At 47.2% G+C, this 15987-nt stretch overlaps 5 protein-coding genes across 5 annotated transcripts; 1 reads left to right on the plus strand and 4 right to left on the minus strand.

The window, feature by feature from the left end:
* Window positions 1-2276: 2276 nt before the first annotated feature.
* On the minus strand, window positions 2277-2936 carry ABOM_006651 (uncharacterized protein; the record flags this gene model as incomplete). Its single annotated transcript, XM_022533780.1, has 1 exon — window positions 2277-2936. The coding sequence occupies one exon, from the start codon at window positions 2934-2936 to the stop codon at window positions 2277-2279; it is 660 nt and encodes a 219-aa protein (XP_022388810.1).
* An 827-nt stretch (window positions 2937-3763) lies between these two features.
* Window positions 3764-4271, minus strand: ABOM_006652 (uncharacterized protein; the record flags this gene model as incomplete). The annotated part of the gene is made up of 3 exons (XM_022533781.1): window positions 3764-3869; window positions 3930-4008; window positions 4124-4271. 3 exons carry the CDS (start codon window positions 4269-4271, stop codon window positions 3764-3766), a joined length of 333 nt encoding a protein of 110 aa, XP_022388811.1.
* A 2465-nt stretch (window positions 4272-6736) lies between these two features.
* Window positions 6737-7633, minus strand: ABOM_006653 (uncharacterized protein; the record flags this gene model as incomplete). The annotated part of the gene is made up of 1 exon (XM_022533782.1): window positions 6737-7633. The coding sequence occupies one exon, from the start codon at window positions 7631-7633 to the stop codon at window positions 6737-6739; it is 897 nt and encodes a 298-aa protein (XP_022388812.1).
* A 2385-nt stretch (window positions 7634-10018) lies between these two features.
* ABOM_006654 (uncharacterized protein) lies at window positions 10019-11542 on the plus strand (the record flags this gene model as incomplete). The annotated part of the gene is made up of 4 exons (XM_022533783.1): window positions 10019-10023; window positions 10074-10221; window positions 10266-11149; window positions 11197-11542. 4 exons carry the CDS (start codon window positions 10019-10021, stop codon window positions 11540-11542), a joined length of 1383 nt encoding a protein of 460 aa, XP_022388806.1.
* Window positions 11543-15462: 3920 nt separating this feature from the next.
* On the minus strand, window positions 15463-15933 carry ABOM_006655 (uncharacterized protein; the record flags this gene model as incomplete). The annotated part of the gene is made up of 1 exon (XM_022533784.1): window positions 15463-15933. One exon carries the CDS (start codon window positions 15931-15933, stop codon window positions 15463-15465), a length of 471 nt encoding a protein of 156 aa, XP_022388807.1.
* Window positions 15934-15987: the final 54 nt, after the last annotated feature.

Below are 15987 nucleotides of genomic sequence, written 5' to 3' on the forward strand. Positions count from 1 at the left end.
GAGCGGGTTACTTTTTAGAAAAGGCAAAAAAGTTGGATCTGTAGCAATCATGTGCCTTTGGCTGCAGTAGATAAAAATACTGTGGGAATAAAGTCATTACTACCGTGTTGTATGGGAATTTGAGTGAGTAGTCAATAGCGACCTCAAACGATGTTGACTACGGCAGTAGATTGCCTCTTAATCTTCACAAGACCATAAGGCTCAATCCACTCTTCTCAACTCCTACCTCCGACTCGTTGATTCGTTGGGGCTGGTCCTGTAATGTAGAGCAAGATTGCATCAGAAAATTCGTGCTGCCTCGGGTTGTTATCAAGGAATTCTGATACATTCACTTTCTGCTTCCTTGATACTTAAGGTGTGCAAAGCTCTGATATAGTAATTCTCCTAGCGCAGAGATTGAGAGCCAGAATTACAAAGTACTCTGAAATAAATTTTAATATTAAATACCTGCGGGGTATCACCCACCATTAAGCCTTAACATAGGTCGAAGATATACTGATTATGGAGAAGGCAAGATCTCCTATTACGTTAGTACATTACTACAATAGGGGATCGCCACGAATAAGTTTTTAGAGGGTGTGTATATGATTTGGGTTCTCTATTGACTCACACGGCTTCAGACTAGAAAGCCAAATGTAGCAATATTTACCGAACTTTGGTGCAATGCCTCTCTGAATCGGGTTTCAGATTTACTGACACTTCATTCCAGCAACCCCAGAAACTGTGGCTATGCGTGAACTGCACTGGCCCCTTTGCAGTTAGCTACGCTCAATGTGTACGTATTTCTTCTGCATCCGTGGACTCGGCGTGATCAGCCACATGCTTATCATGCAGTCAGGAGATACCGTGGAGGCGTATTGAGCGATCCAGTTAGATGCAATTATCCATTATGGAGAGTCTTTCTATAGGCACTCTAGATTATACGATTCCCAATCCTAGATCTTTAGACCGGAGGCCCTAGTTTGATACTAATATCCCTGGAGTAGCAGTAGCTTTTAGGCGTAGTATGACGCTATATTTAGGGGCCGGTAGTAAATAGATTCTGGAAGTGTGTGGAGGCCAGGGCTTTATTCAAACGCTCAGGTTTCGTCAATGAATCCCCATTGTCCGGAGCCATGCTACCGATATCCCAAACCTCCCTTTCATTCACTCGTGGTAAAATGCAGTGAACGTGTAGAAAGTATTTTGCTTCAAGAATTGACCTAAAAGCCCTACAGTGGGAACCCGCAAACAGTCTTGAAGCTACAACTCTCACCATCCAGGCGGCAGTTCACACATGGGCGGCTGCGAATGGAAACATCGCAGCGAGCCTTGCGTGCACGACAGGAAGTACAGGCTCTGCGTACTCTCTTGCGACGTTCCTGGCCAGGAAGGATGAACTCAGGATCCGTCGGGTTGAGGCGTGGTGTCTCGACGCGGGACATTGCAGTGAGTCAACTGGAAGTGCACAGAGGAGTACTGTTTTTCCAGCCGAGCCTTATGATTTTGAGCTCACACGAGAGTCAAGCTATCAGTAGCGGAACATGTCATGAAGAACCTACCAGCTGCGCCTAAATAACAGTGGCTAACATGTGGGGGAAGAGGACTCAAGGCATGGTGGGGAGCGGTATTAATAAACTTGTTATAGGTAGCTAGCATACTAGTAGCCCCAGCTACTCTTCCTAATGCCATCCCTGTGACGCAGTTACCACTCATTACGTATCCAGTAATGTCGGATATTCTGCCAAATTAGCCCAGGAGTGTTAGTATATGAATGCATTGCGATATCGTAATAGTAATATGCATTTCATTGGTACCGAGCCACAATATATATAGATCAAGAAGTGGCTATTATCAACCAAATTATATCAATCTGGCAGCATAAAGACAACTTGATATCTCTCATTTCCAGAAAGGGAAGAATACCATAAAGCATGTTGAATGGTCAATATATTCTTTGTAATTTAAAATGTATAGAAGCTTCGCTTCATACGGTAGTCTCTCCATTGTAGGATCGGTATACGGCTTCCATCGGTGGTTAACAAAATAGTCATCCCCAGCCATCCATTCACTCGATAGGCCACTTTCAATAGAAAAAACAAGCCATGGCTTGGAGGTATCGCTGAGGTGGGAATCATGCAAGGTATTCTGGCGTAGTCGGCGTTTGTTGTGGCGCTTGTCGACCCGGACCAACTGAGATACTAGGATGAACAGGTGTGGGGGCAGAATGGCGAGTTGAACCTTCTTGTATAGTAACTTAGGAGTCTGGGACTGGCAGATGAGCACTTGGATCGATTCTAAACAGCTGAAGTGCCCCCGTTGATGATCTTGGAAGTCATGCTAGCGCTGCTTCGATGAATCCAAGGTTCGGGTGCTGTTTCCAGCATGTCCCGGAAGGTCTTCTTAATCAATTCTGCTGCAGCAGTATCGCCGAGATCTTTATAATCGCTGATAGCTCCAGGACCGGAATCACCCCACACGGCTTTCAGTTTGCGTTCATGCTTATGGACGGTCCACAACCTTATATGGACGCCAACAAGGGTAGCCGCGAATATGAAATCGCTGGTGTTAGAGTTATTGTCGAAGTATTTCTCGCAGTAATCTAGAACCTGGTCCTCGACACCCGATATAGCATAATCTTCACTTCTATGACCCCCTGTCGCCTCAATAAAGCATGCAATATGAAGCAGACCCGAGTCGGTGACATACTTGATAGCAAGATCGGCTCGCATGTCTGAACCAGGGTGCGGCGGACACTGAGAGTTGACAAACACGGTGTCATATCTTTCATCACCGGCAAAGATCACTTTATTGAGAACATTTTGCAACACGTGAACACTGGTGTTCTCCTTTGGTCGCGGGGAACTAGACGGCGGGGGGAAAGCGATACAAGCCTTGTCGTAGCATGGTTTATTCGCCCAGGTAATCAGACCGTGTGCAATATTACCAAAGTCCATCGTGAGTTAAGGAGAATAGAATGGAAAAGTCGGATTGCTCTAATACCTAGAGTGAGGGTCATTTGCTCTTATAGCCGATGAGTGTTGCAGCGCATCGGATGCCTAGCCATCGAAGCGGTTCATTATTGGACTTCATTCCGCCATGAGAGCCAATCAAACCATTCGTAATGGGGCGAGGTGGTGCCCTGAGCGTATCCCTGTCTGAACGACTGGCCTAGAGGTCTTTTTTGAGCCTCGTGAACACGGTGTCTGCCTTGCGATAATGCACTATAATCTTTGGGTAGGTGAACGATTGGATATGGCAGGGGGGTACGAAGCCCAGGTCCGTGCCCTTAGACGCCGACACTCTCACGGGACGGGTAGCGAACTTACTCTTAACCTTACGCATAGGAGGGCTATATAGACGTTTTACCGTAAGCTAAGCGTTAGTTAACAAGTGCAATCGTCCGGTGTCTCCAATACTTGATACTATAGAAAGGAGGCCAATCATACTCCCTCGTTGGGTATCGTGGCGACAATAGACTTAAAAATGGCGATCCACATTGCAGTGACCTGCTGGATCAGACTATATCAGAAAGAAGAGATCTTAGCGTGGTTGAATGATAGGTCCTGCCAGATGAAACCAGTTATTGATTTTGCAAAAGTAAACTGTCAAAACTATCTAGAAACATCGCCAGCTGCTGGTCTGACACCTCAGCCACCCATCTCAGTCATCTATCTACCTAGCATCCATCACAAGAAAAAAGCATTGGACCCAACAATCATCGAATCATTCTCTTCTCCAAGGTGTGTGACTGCCAGGTGACTTCACGAAGCCCAAATGCAGCTCAGTTATTCGGGTAGCACTTGACAGACTTCACCTGGGGATGACCGTTAACGTCAATGCCCGGGGCCTGGATATCGCCCGTACCGCCGCCATTGCACCTGGATGATCTGAAGTAAAAAGCATTAGTGAACCATGATATCTCCACCACAACACAAGCGAAGACTTACTCCCAGAAGCGGCAGCGGTATCCAGCAGGGATTGAAACCGACCGGACATTGCCCACAACGGGAGTGCCGTTCAAATTGTCTGTATACAATCAATGAGTTAGATAGAGTGATGGTGGATGACTGTGTTTGGCGAGTTTAAACCACTAGAACAGGGTAAAGGACAGGGTTGGGTCATGATGGGCGTGGTCACGAACAGCATTGGTGTTGAAGGAAGATGTCAAGCTCAGTGCAGCTTCCGGGGTAGTGGTTGATGCCATTGCAAACCTGAATAGAAATCGGGCCTTCTGCAGCATTGCCACCAATGACGGCCGCAAGCATGAGGAAGGCAGGAGTGAAACGCATGATGAACAGTTTGGTTTGAGAAAAAGTATTCTTGGATGAGTTGGATACCTCGAATTCTCAGTTCAGGACGCTGCACTTTATACCTTTTTTTTACCCCTTCTCCGGCTGCCGATCTGATCCATATGCGCAAGTGATAGGGTACAACATCAGGCTATGCTTGGCCCCAAAAGTAACTTTCACTGGGACATGCTCGGCAATCAGATACACTGAGACAGGAATTCACACGAATAGTACCGCAGTGGTAGTTGTAAGTGGAGACACAATAAGAGATGTGAGAGGAATCGTTTAGAGAAAGAAGGCTCCATATAGGACATTAGTTTCGAGCCTGGCCAATCGCGACAAACGTACAGCAGTAGTTGGAATTGGCTGCGCTAACTCTGACTATCACGAGTTGATACTACACAGTTGGGTCGCTTTCGTCTCAAATTCTGAGGTACTGGCAACTGCGGTAGATGAAAGCCGAGCATGGACGCCTAATAATACAACTGTACTTTACCAAATGCAGTATATGGAAGTGCATTTACTTATTTGGGCCTGGTATGTAGAGGCTGGTCGCTTTATAGCTTACCGCATTGTCTCCAAGCCTTTAACGCGGGCTTCGTCGTCGGTAACTGCCCGGGGTCAATAGCGTGTTCGATCAGAAAATAAGAATATGCGGCTACTCGATCATGATTCGTGGAGCAAGAACTAAACCACTGGACCACTTCGGTATATTCACCAAAATCTGTGTCGGGGCTCGTTTATCCTCAGAAGAACGCGGTCATATCTTTTCGTTTTTTTTTTTTTATGTTTTCTTTCCATGGTGTTATGTTATAATCTGGCTTGAGCCTGAGTCTGTTTCCTTAAGCTGCGGATGTGGCGCCTCGGGCCGTCCTCAAGTCCCAAGCATAAGTGGGCCCTAGCCCCAGGATCTAGTAGTACTACTAAGGCCTAAGTAGTACTAGTAGTACTGCTAACCGAGGTCTGGCATGTCGCTTAAGGGGCGGTGGTTCTCTGATTGGCCAAAGCCTTTCCCATTCGCGGTTAGGAGATAGGGGTGTGATTGTTTTTGGAAAAAGGTAAGCAAGATCATGCTCGACCGATCAACGTATTTTGGCCGAAAGAGGGAAAAGAATAATGTCGAGTTAAACTTTTGACCACCCTAGTTTGTGAGCATTGGATGCAGTCTGAGATGCCGACCTGCAGCAACACAGTTGATCACCGAGTGGGCGGTGTACATCAGGCAGCAAGTGAGCAGCCGCCCTCACCACTAGATACTAACGGCCAATTTTGAAAACAGTCACTACACCGAAGTGGTACCTAGCTACGAAGTTTATTCCTCGTCCGGCGCCCCTTACCTAGAATTCACCATCCGTGTACCCCAGGGTTCGGCCTCGCTTAGTTAATTAAGCTAGTATGTCCCCAAGAACTACAATTGGCCCATCTGGTTCAAGCGCAGTTTGACCGCTCCAAAGTTTCTAGAGCAGGTTCAGTGGGCATAGACAAACCGCCACCTCGCTCAACCAATTGCTTATTTCTGGATGCAATCATGTTTCTTGCTTTTTCCACTTAACATTGGTTCGGTATTGCTTACAGTCATTTGGTTGTCTGCTATGCATCATCATCCGAACATGGCCAGGGACCCGCAAGAACACTGTCGGCAAAATGATTGGTGGGAAGACAGACTAGGGCATACTCCCACAGGTACAAGATTTACTCAGTCATAATCCTGAATTGGTAAATCTCTCGCGAGGCACCCCTCAAGGCCCACACGCCAGGCTGATGCCGCCGTGCTCGAATCCCAGGTAGACGAGGTTGTGGAATGCTTCAGCAACATCGCTGCGGTTGACTGTCCACCATTCGTTGTTCAACAAGCTTGCACTGGTTGAAGAACTTAATTACAACACCGATGTAGGCCTCCTCACTAAATCATCACATGCGGTCGACTTTGGGTCACTTTTCGTAGGCAACATCCACAAAGAATCTGCTCCTCAAAAACAGGTGTCTTTTATTCTTTGTCCGACACCCTGTATACTTTGCCTGTTTGAACAAACTAATGTCCTTCCAACCTTATCGAACACGTTACGATCACCCGACAACAAAATCGCCAGCTGCTATACCTTGTTGCTGGCCACGAGACGTCGAGACCTCGATCTCCAGATCTTGACTTTGTGCAGAATCATAGACCTGACAGGAGCCTGGAATCATGTTGGACTTATAGGAACCCCTAAGTTATCGGGAATGGGATGCCATTCTTCATAATTTCAAGTACTAGTGCTGGCATATCTATAAGCGGGTAGACACTCCATGAAACAGCTGTCTTGGAAGGTGTCAAAATCTTTAAAGCACCGGAAGGATCGTCCCACAAGACAGAACAAATGACTTCCAAATTCGGCAAGTGCTAATGGTGACGTGCAATACCGTTCCTATTTCGAATCGTTTGACTAAGTAAAGAAACAAATGATATACTATATACAAGGACATGATCAAAGAGCCTGCCACATTAACATAGCCACACCCAAGGGCAATGGATTGGCGAGCGAAAGACCGGTAGGCGCAGAGTTCTTGCTGGTAGTAGTTGGACCCGTGGCCGCGCTGGTATTTGGGCCTGTAGGAGTGCTTGAGGTTCCATTCCCACTAGAGCGCTGCATAGCCGGTGAAACAGAGGTCAACGAAGGTGACGGTTTAGGACACAAATTATCATACACAAACTGCTCAGGCTCGCCACTGCAGGTACCCGCAGAATGCTCATCATATGTGCCGTTCGTATAGACCCAACAAGTACCCGGGGCATAAGGCGAATGGCTTGACTGCCCCGGTTTAAAGATGACATAGCTGCAAGCATCGGCCTCTGCACAGAGACTTAAGCAGTTCGGCGCGCCCGTACTAGTATGACAAGTGTTGAAACAGTCCTTAGGCGCAGGATACCCGCAGATCGAGGCAACGGCAGAGGGAGTCGCTGTGGCAGTGCAGGCGCCGGAAGTGGTGGTTGCGATTCCACCAGAGCATTTAGGCTTGTCATAGACTTCCAGGTAGGGACTGGAGCAGTTCGAGCTGGCTTTGCTCCGGTCAAAGGTTTCACCCGGGTATAGCCAGCATGTGCCGGTCCCCAGGGAAGGGTTTCCGGGATTGAAGATCACAAAGCTGCATGGCTGGTGGTTATTGCAGTAGTCCCAGCAGGAGGCTCTGCTATCGGCGACAACGGCGAAGTTCAAGTCGGGTCCTGGGTAGTCACAAAGAGTGTCGATGAGGGAAGCCGTACAAGATGGCGCCGTGGAAGTGGATGTAGTGGACGTAGCAGATGTTGTTGTGGATCCAGTAAGACCTGCTAAAACGCGTGGGGCCAATACGGCGATAGTCACCCAGAAAAGAACGATCGTCATTATAGCGAGCGTAGACGCCAAAACAAACTGTGCAGAGGGTTACTCTTTCAACACGGGCGTCGTTGGAGATTTAAGTGAAAAGGGGTAAACAGGCGTGGCCAAACGGGGTCCGACTTTTGGGGGCCAGAACATATGACTTCGAGGACTTTTGCTACTAGTAGTGTGCTGCGGTCACAATGTCTAGACAGCATGCACTAGTCCTATTCGGCACATCGGGCCGCACGATCTAGACTTCTTCCACGCATCTCAAATCTAGACGGCAAAGTGCTAGCGAATGCAATCTGCAAGATCTTAGTATAAGGACAAGAGAAAATGAAACGTAGTATGGAAATAAGCGTATATTGCAGAATGATTACGGTAAACCGTAGTGAATGACGTTGTTGCCTTGTAGATCAGGCATCAAGATCGCGTTCACCATGATGTACTGATCATCCTTCATCCTTCTCTTCACACGCTTCTTTCTGCCTCAAGTTAAATACGAATATCTCATTTATAATTTAGCAACTATACATTACGCCCTGTTCTCTCTGCCTTCGATGCTAAGGCATTTGCAACCCCTCTCTCCCGAAAATCGACTTGGTTATACCACACGTTCAAACCTGGTCTCAAATGAATCTCGAGAGAATGCTCACCTACCATCACGAAAGCTGGATACACTACCACCGGAGATAATTCTTGAGATCTCTTTCTATCTTTCCCCGGTTCACGCTTCTTAGCTCGCTCGAAGTAGCCACTATTTCATAGCTTTCTCGCCCAGCCTTGGTGGCCTTCTAGGTAAACCATGGGCCGATGCTCGAACAAGTGAAAGGGAGGATGCTTTACGGATAGATTTCTTGACCAGACTTTCTCGTCCTTTACCGCAATATTATGTCTGCTTTGCACGTTTGGAACTTCACCTTTGGAAGTTCGTCGGACTACCATCACCAACATTTAAACTTCGGAGTCCCTATCACCCTTTTCGACGGATACAATCACCCCTTCCTTCAAGGCTCAGTCTTTTCGATTTTCCTCTCCACTCCCGATATCCCTTTTACTTCGTTCACCTTCAACTTGCTACGAGGAGATATTACTTAGCCCCGTCCTATGGTATATCGGCTGAGTCGCTGATGTATACCGAGGTATTAGCTTATCCCCTATACCTGGCGACAATGTTTCGCTCTCGGCACCTTGGCATAGTGTCTATTGAAGCATGTGTCTGGCCTGATCTCCCTGGGCTGTGTCTACGTATCCAGAGCATCGCGGTGACAACTGAAGAAGATCTCCGAACAGTCATAGGGCATCCGGTGAGAACGGTTCTCTGCCATAATGACATGATCAACATTTGCAACCATATTGAGACTTACAATAAAGGCCCTCCTGATAGACTCATGCAGAGTCTTCATGTCATCAATGTCACCGATACTCTAGAGTCAGTTTTGAAAGACTACTGCCAAATGCGGGAGCATCGATAAGAAAGTTGAACCCGACACCGTCTCGCGAGCCAAAACGGTCAATGCCGCGCTGGACTTCGACGAGGCCCAACAGCTACGCTATCACTCAAATCCATCCGAAGACATCAGGATCGGTCGATGGCGCACTCAAAGGGTTCTTACCTCTATTCGAGAAAGGAGGTCATCGTACCGAGCTTAGTACTGTCTTTCCAGAGTTAACTATCATCCCTGTCGATTCGACATACTATGCTTTGGAAACATAGGAAGCAAAACCACCCACGCTAGTCAGTAAGATTCGTCCCCATTTTAACGACAGATACGCTCGAGACATCTGCGGAAAAAGGAAAAGCCGATCCCTACGGCGGACTAAATCGAGCTAACGGACAATATATGATATTACCAACTTTACCAATTCCAATGTACTATTATATTGACCAATTATATTTTATTCATTAGATCCCAACCTAGGGTTTAACCAATTGTATATGCTCAACTAATTCTAGAATTCCGGATTATTGACTAGTCTGGCTCCGAGATGTTGACTGCCTTTGAGAGTATCTTCGGGGGGTGTCAGTACTAGATAGTTAGGAGTGCCAGTACTAGATCTTTAAGAGCCCCGATACTATATCTCTAGAGCGCTCTCTAGATTTAAATTTCTAGTGGTCTGTATATTCTAGGAATAAGATAGTGAGTCTGCGTCCTCTAGGGACCCTAGCCTAGGGTCCTAGTCCCAAGGGTAGTAGTGAGGTTCGGGGCAGTACGACACTGAATTTTAAGCAGGTGTGTGGTAGCCGTGGCTGTATATAAAACACTAAGATTTCGGTAAGAAATCCGACAAATCCGATCTATTGTCCATAAGCACGATTTAATCCGCCGTAGACCCCGTCCGACCTAAGTTACCCCTCCTCAACGGTCCAGGACCAGATTGAAACTAATCAGCATCAAGTGTTTTGCGATGAAGTAAGTTAGTTTAGTAAGGTGGTATTATTGCCATAGTCTGACGGCGGCAGCTCTCATGAACTTCTCAGACGGTATCGTAAGCCATTTCCTTCCAAGGCGTCATTTCAGACGTCCTCAAACGTGCCAAATGCCTCCAGTTTGAAGGGTTCCGCACCTATCGATGGCATGAAACCTTGGTTGTCAGGCCTGGGACATGATGTAAGTACCTTGAGCAGGAAATGGAATTTCCTAACAAAATTCAGACTGGAGACATTGATCGCTTGAATGTAATTCATGTTGCCGGAACGAAAGGCAAAGGCAGTACTTGTGCTTATGTGGCGTCTTTCCTGCGAGAACATGCAAGGAATAATAACATCAATCTGAAAGTCGGGCTCTACACCTCACCAAGCCTATGGCCGCGTAATAGAATCTGGATTGATTCGCGACCTTTGCCAGAAGATCTCCTTGTGAAACGCATCCTCGAGGTCGAAAGGGGCCTGGCCTTTGATCTAGGCTCTTCTTATCATCTGAAGTCTCCAGGATTTCTGCAAATGATGGCCATTGTATCTTTTCACACTTTCATTGAGGAAGGTGTTGATGTTGTGATTTGCGAGGCTCATCATGGTGGAGAGTTTGACGCAACCAATTTTATTGATCATCCTGCCATTACAGCCATTACGAAGATTGGCATGGATCATGTCGAGAATTTAGGAGGGTCCATCAAGAACATTGCCTGGCACAAAGGTGGGATTTTTAAGAAAGATGTTCTCGGTCTTTCAGTTTCCCAGGCTCCAGAGGCTGAAATGGAGTTGGCAGACCGGGCTAGAGAGAAAGGAGGCCGCCTTAAGTTCATCAAATACCCTGAATGCACTCTATCTCACTTTATCAACGGCGAGACCTTTGACAGTATACCAGTTGAACAACGGGAAAACTGTGCACTCGCCACGCAAATCACTCACGAGTTTCTTCGATTGCGTGGTCAATCACTCACCGAACAGGACATCCGAGCAGGCATTGAGGTGTATAGTTGGCCCGGACGCTTTGACATTATCGATTGTGTCGGCTGCACGTGGTATTTAGATGGTGCCCACAATGAAACGAGCATGGAGATAGCTGCGACGTGGTACGAACGGGTTGTAAACACCGAGTATGTTATTCAGAAGGCTAGTAGAACCTTTTCTAACCTATTGATAGCTCGGTACGGACTCTCATGTTTGCTAATTTTTCACCGCCACGGACGCGTGACTGGGCGCGAATATTAGAAGTTCTTGGAAATTCTTTGACTTCTGGTGTTCAGAGGGTTATCTTTGTCCAACAAATTGAATACGACGTTCATTTTACTGTCACGGACGAGCGGCTAGGAAACTATGTTAAGCTGTGGAGACAAAAATGGCCGTCAACCTCTATCTACACCGTATTCAATGTTGGGGATGGTATCAGTCTAGTCAAGAGTTTTGGTACAAGTGCGCATGTCTTGGTCACAGGAAGCTTGTACTTGGTAGAAGCTGCCTTAGAAATGCTCAAAGGCCAGCGTTTCTAGTATTTTAACGGTCAATGATTAATAGGCCTAGTTTCAATTCTTCGCCACGTTCTAAGGCAGTTCCTAGCATACCGATAGTCATTCTTGTTGCGAGGGAAAGAGCTGCGATAGTATGCCTCCCGCTGCCTGTTGCGAGCTCATCAAATCTGTTAAGCCAGGTTGTTCCTTGGCCCGAAATATTCGCGACCGCATTGTGAAAATACCTCCCGTGCTATAGTTCTCTCAGCTGTAGCTTCCCGATTTTTCCCAGTCGGAAAAGAACGTCACAGGTTTCTCAGAGGCATTTCACGAGTTCGCTGTGGCTTTTCACGTCTCTTTTCTTCATTTTACCCATTCGCTCCCTGAAATGACTCCCGCTGCGAAGCTTTTCAACACCATGATCTAAAGGAATTCGCAACTGGTTCTCGGCCTCAACTAGTTAAGCCACGGACAGCCCCGAATCTTCTTCGGCAAAAACCGAGGCGAGGGGCTTATCTTCTCCATTCGCCCTCATCCATGCATGCGTTCTGATCATTATGAACTAGATTGGGTATGCGAGACGTAGTGAATTGTGAAGGCGTTTCAGCTCACCTATGTTGAGAGAGGTGATGGACAAAATATGACACAAATCAGGACCGGTCTCTAAGTGCGATTGGCTATCATCAGACATGAGATTTGAAGACCATCTTCCCTTCTCCAAGGCAATGCAACTGTCTCAAATAGATCAAAGTGATTATTGATGCCGGCAAAACCTGCCGATCGCTAAATCCCCTCCCGTGGCGCGTAAGCCTCATGTACCAATTCTCCAATGGCGATCATGCACGACTAGTCACATGTCGTGATTTGTAACGTGTTTTCAAGCGGCAATAGGCAAGGCAAATAATAGGTATTGTGTCACAGGAATGTACTTGGCGCAATGGTGGGGTTTGGACTGTCGAGCAGGTATAAATTGAATTCACCTGCGGGATCCCGTTGAATTTGATTCGTACCCAGCCCAAGCGTTCTCGTGTCACATACCTCAGACTGCCGATTATCCTCGGAGGTTTATATGCGGATTTAGCAGTGTTTTGCTCTATATTTCTGTTGTATCGCTATTCTCATGTGGCTTCTCAGTTCCAGGCGCTTACGGCAGCCTTCGAGAACTGAGGCCCATGACGACAGAAATGTAAGTACAAAGTCACATATTCGAAACTACGAGCCCTATCGAAGGCAGGAAATCATATTTGTGGGAGCTGAATGGATGAGATATTTGTTGGATTCTCGCTCAACGACGAGCCTCAATATTGCCCCTGGGGAAATATGAAGCAATTGGAGAAGGGTGAGCCCCCGCGGCTGTAGTCACAGCTCGATGGGACTGCTAGGCGCTGCAGCAGCTTGCGCAGAAGTTTAAGAAACAAATAGTCCAACCTGACTCAAAGGCTCAATTATTGGAACTATGGATTAACAGCTTGTCCAAAAAGGACTAGTAAATCAACCTGATTTGACCATCCTGAGAAGAGCGGCTTTGATTGAGGCAATACGCATGAAAAGCAGAACCCCAGGAAAGTGGTCCGCGAGGTATTATAACCAATGGAATCTGTATGTAAAATGCAAATGAAACATATATTAATCGCGGATAACTGAGGGACGTCTTGTGTGCATGCTCATGACCCAGCGTCCCTCCTCCAGCCCAGAAAAGCTTCGTAGAAGTTATTGGATTCTGTGTTAACCGATCACCTTTGGGCCTAGTGTGTAGTCGAGAGCATTGACGCCACGCATATCTGGCGAACTCTCGGGCTATGTTGCAGCTTGCCCCGGTTAATGGCCATGCGTTGTGTGTTGACATCATGTTTACGCCTGGAGAAACAGAATACGAGACTTCATTCCAGATAAGTAGCAGAAATGGTAGCTGCATAAACCATGCGCACGCAATGCATTGTGGAGATCACGCATGGTTATCAGTAAATAAATGCAAGATTGCCCAGCGGCTTACTTGAAGAATATGGAGTCAAGTATAGGTAAGGATCCCTTCGGATCTATAGATTATTGAAGGGCAATGCCCATTCTGAATGACGCCGCCTCATATAAAGAGAACCGTTATACCATTTTGAGATATCTTTTTACCATCCGAAGTAAATATTCAGCTTTCCCCGTTTACCTTGTCTGTCGACGCCGATACGACAAAGCGCACTGCGATAAGAGTTGTGTTCCTGTATTTGGCTGGGGCGAGCTCCCTTCCTCAGTGTTCATTCAGAGGAAAGTTCGCATGATGGAATGAAAAATCTCCACGCTCTCACGGGATTGGCTCTTGGCGGCCAGCTCCGGGGCAGTAAGCTTGGTGAATGGATTGGCAATACTCATGTCACTGCATTGGCTGAGTCTTGTTGCTACATCTACCCGGCCAAGTTGAATAGCTAGCATCAAGGGGGTGTTTCCGTCTGAGGAGGTCAAGTGGCATGGGACAGCTGAATGTTGCAGAAGCCAATCCAGCATGTGAATCAGTCGCTCGTGGTATTTTACCACTGCGTGCCAGACTGTCTCTCCTACTGGCCCCTCCGCTTTATCGATTTGGACTCCTCGGATCAAGTGAAGGTTCACAAGCCGTAGTGTTACGTCTTTGGCTAGAACAAATACCAAAGCTGTTTTGAGGCGGGACTGATCCTCTTTTTGCCTGAGGGGATCAAAAGTCTCGTGGACCGGGGCCAAAGTTCTGTTGAGGCGTGTTCCAGGTATAGATGTTCTTTTAATCACGGGAGACGCAAGTAAAGTTAATTGGAAAACGCGAAGAAATGATTCCAAAAATATGCGCCCCTGTGATAAACCGCAGGTGAATCAACAAAGGTAACTAGGAACTCTTGCCGTAAATCACAAAATCAGCAAGCTACTAAGCCTTTTGAATATTATGTTCCCCATGATTGGGGGGTCTCAGAAGAGATTCTGTATATTTTGCCACAGAAGGTCTGCTTGGTTTGGAGATTTCGAGTTTGTCAGGATGACCGTAAAGCATTGAAGTGAAGAAGGGAAAAGTCACTCACTGATTAGTGATTGAGGTAATATATTCCTCAAGCGGACCAAGAGTCGCGAGACCAAGAATAGTAGCTGATGGTCCAAGACGAGCTTTACGCACTGAACGGGGAAAAGTTCTATACCACAACAGCCCTATTCAGTAAGCATAATGGCCTGCCCATATTAAAGATATCCTATCTGCCTGATTACGTGACCAACCACCTATATAGGCACGAACCGCGACTGCTCACATGGTGCCTATACACTATACCAAAAGCTGCGAGTATCTTCACAGTTTGTTCGCTCCGAACCTCTTTTGGTAGATAATTGGTCTGGATGACGCTATTGGGAGATAACTAATGACAGTCTTGCCTGTTGCAGGACTAAGAACCACCGACCATGGCGTAGTACTAGTTGCAGCAATAATGCGACTAATTTTCACAACATTAAATTTCACGAACGAGCAACCAATATTATGTTCTGATGCAGTAATGAAGGTATCACGTGTACATTTGCATACTCCCTTTGCGCGACTCTCCCTGTTTCCCATTTTCCGCAATCCCATAGAAACAAAGACCTTATTTTCCAGACAAGGCACTACCGAGGATTCGGCACTCGGCAAGTCTAAAAGTGGACCATGACTCGAGGCAGCCGTCAATCCTACCGGATCTGGAAAATATACAATTTCGTCGGGTTCAAGTTTCCATATCTACGGAACACAACAAGTTTCAGATAAAAGATCAAATTTTTCAGTCGTCAAAATTAGAATAGAATAGCCCAGGTCAATACCGACCGACATCGAAGCCATGAAAAAAGAATTATAATACAGCAGGTCATATCATAAGGGTATTAAATATGTCCTGCCCGATGCATCGCAAGACGAGTCGCCAAGAAAACAAGCACATAGACAGATCCCTCCCATTGTTTTCCAGTAGCCAACCACCAGGATACAGTATCTAGGCAACAACACCCATCAAAGCCGAGCAGAAGACCATAGCCAAGAGACCAAGTCCGCCCTTGGACACAGCAGGCTGGATGGCATAGGCGGCGCTGTCGGAGGAGGTCGAGGAGGCACTGCTGCCGGTGGAAGTGCCGGTCTTGTCGCCGGTCTTGGTGGAAGACGGAGCGGAGGCCGTGGCCGTGGCAGTATCGTTGCCCTTGCAGTAGAACTCGCGGCCATCTTGGGCGCCTTCCTTGCGCAGGCAGTCCTTAAGGTCGCCGACACTCTGGCCCTGGGCGAGACAGTAGAGGCCGCAGCCGTTATCGAATTCGGTCACCTTAGCAGGGGTACAGCACTTGTCCATGACGTCCGAGTAGTTGCCGGTCTTGGGGAGGACACAGGCAGCATCCTCGACGGGGACCTGCCAGTAGGACACAGTGTTGCAGGCCGTGGCGCTGGCAGCGACGGAGGTGGTGGTGGTAGACATGTTGGAGGATGTTGTTTAGGTGACTCTTGAATTAAACGAGTGTATTCGAGTAAA

The sequence above is a fragment of the Aspergillus bombycis genome (genome assembly GCF_001792695.1).
Source record: "Aspergillus bombycis strain NRRL26010 chromosome Unknown contig00046, whole genome shotgun sequence".
In the NCBI taxonomy this organism is placed as follows: domain Eukaryota; kingdom Fungi; phylum Ascomycota; class Eurotiomycetes; order Eurotiales; family Aspergillaceae; genus Aspergillus; species Aspergillus bombycis.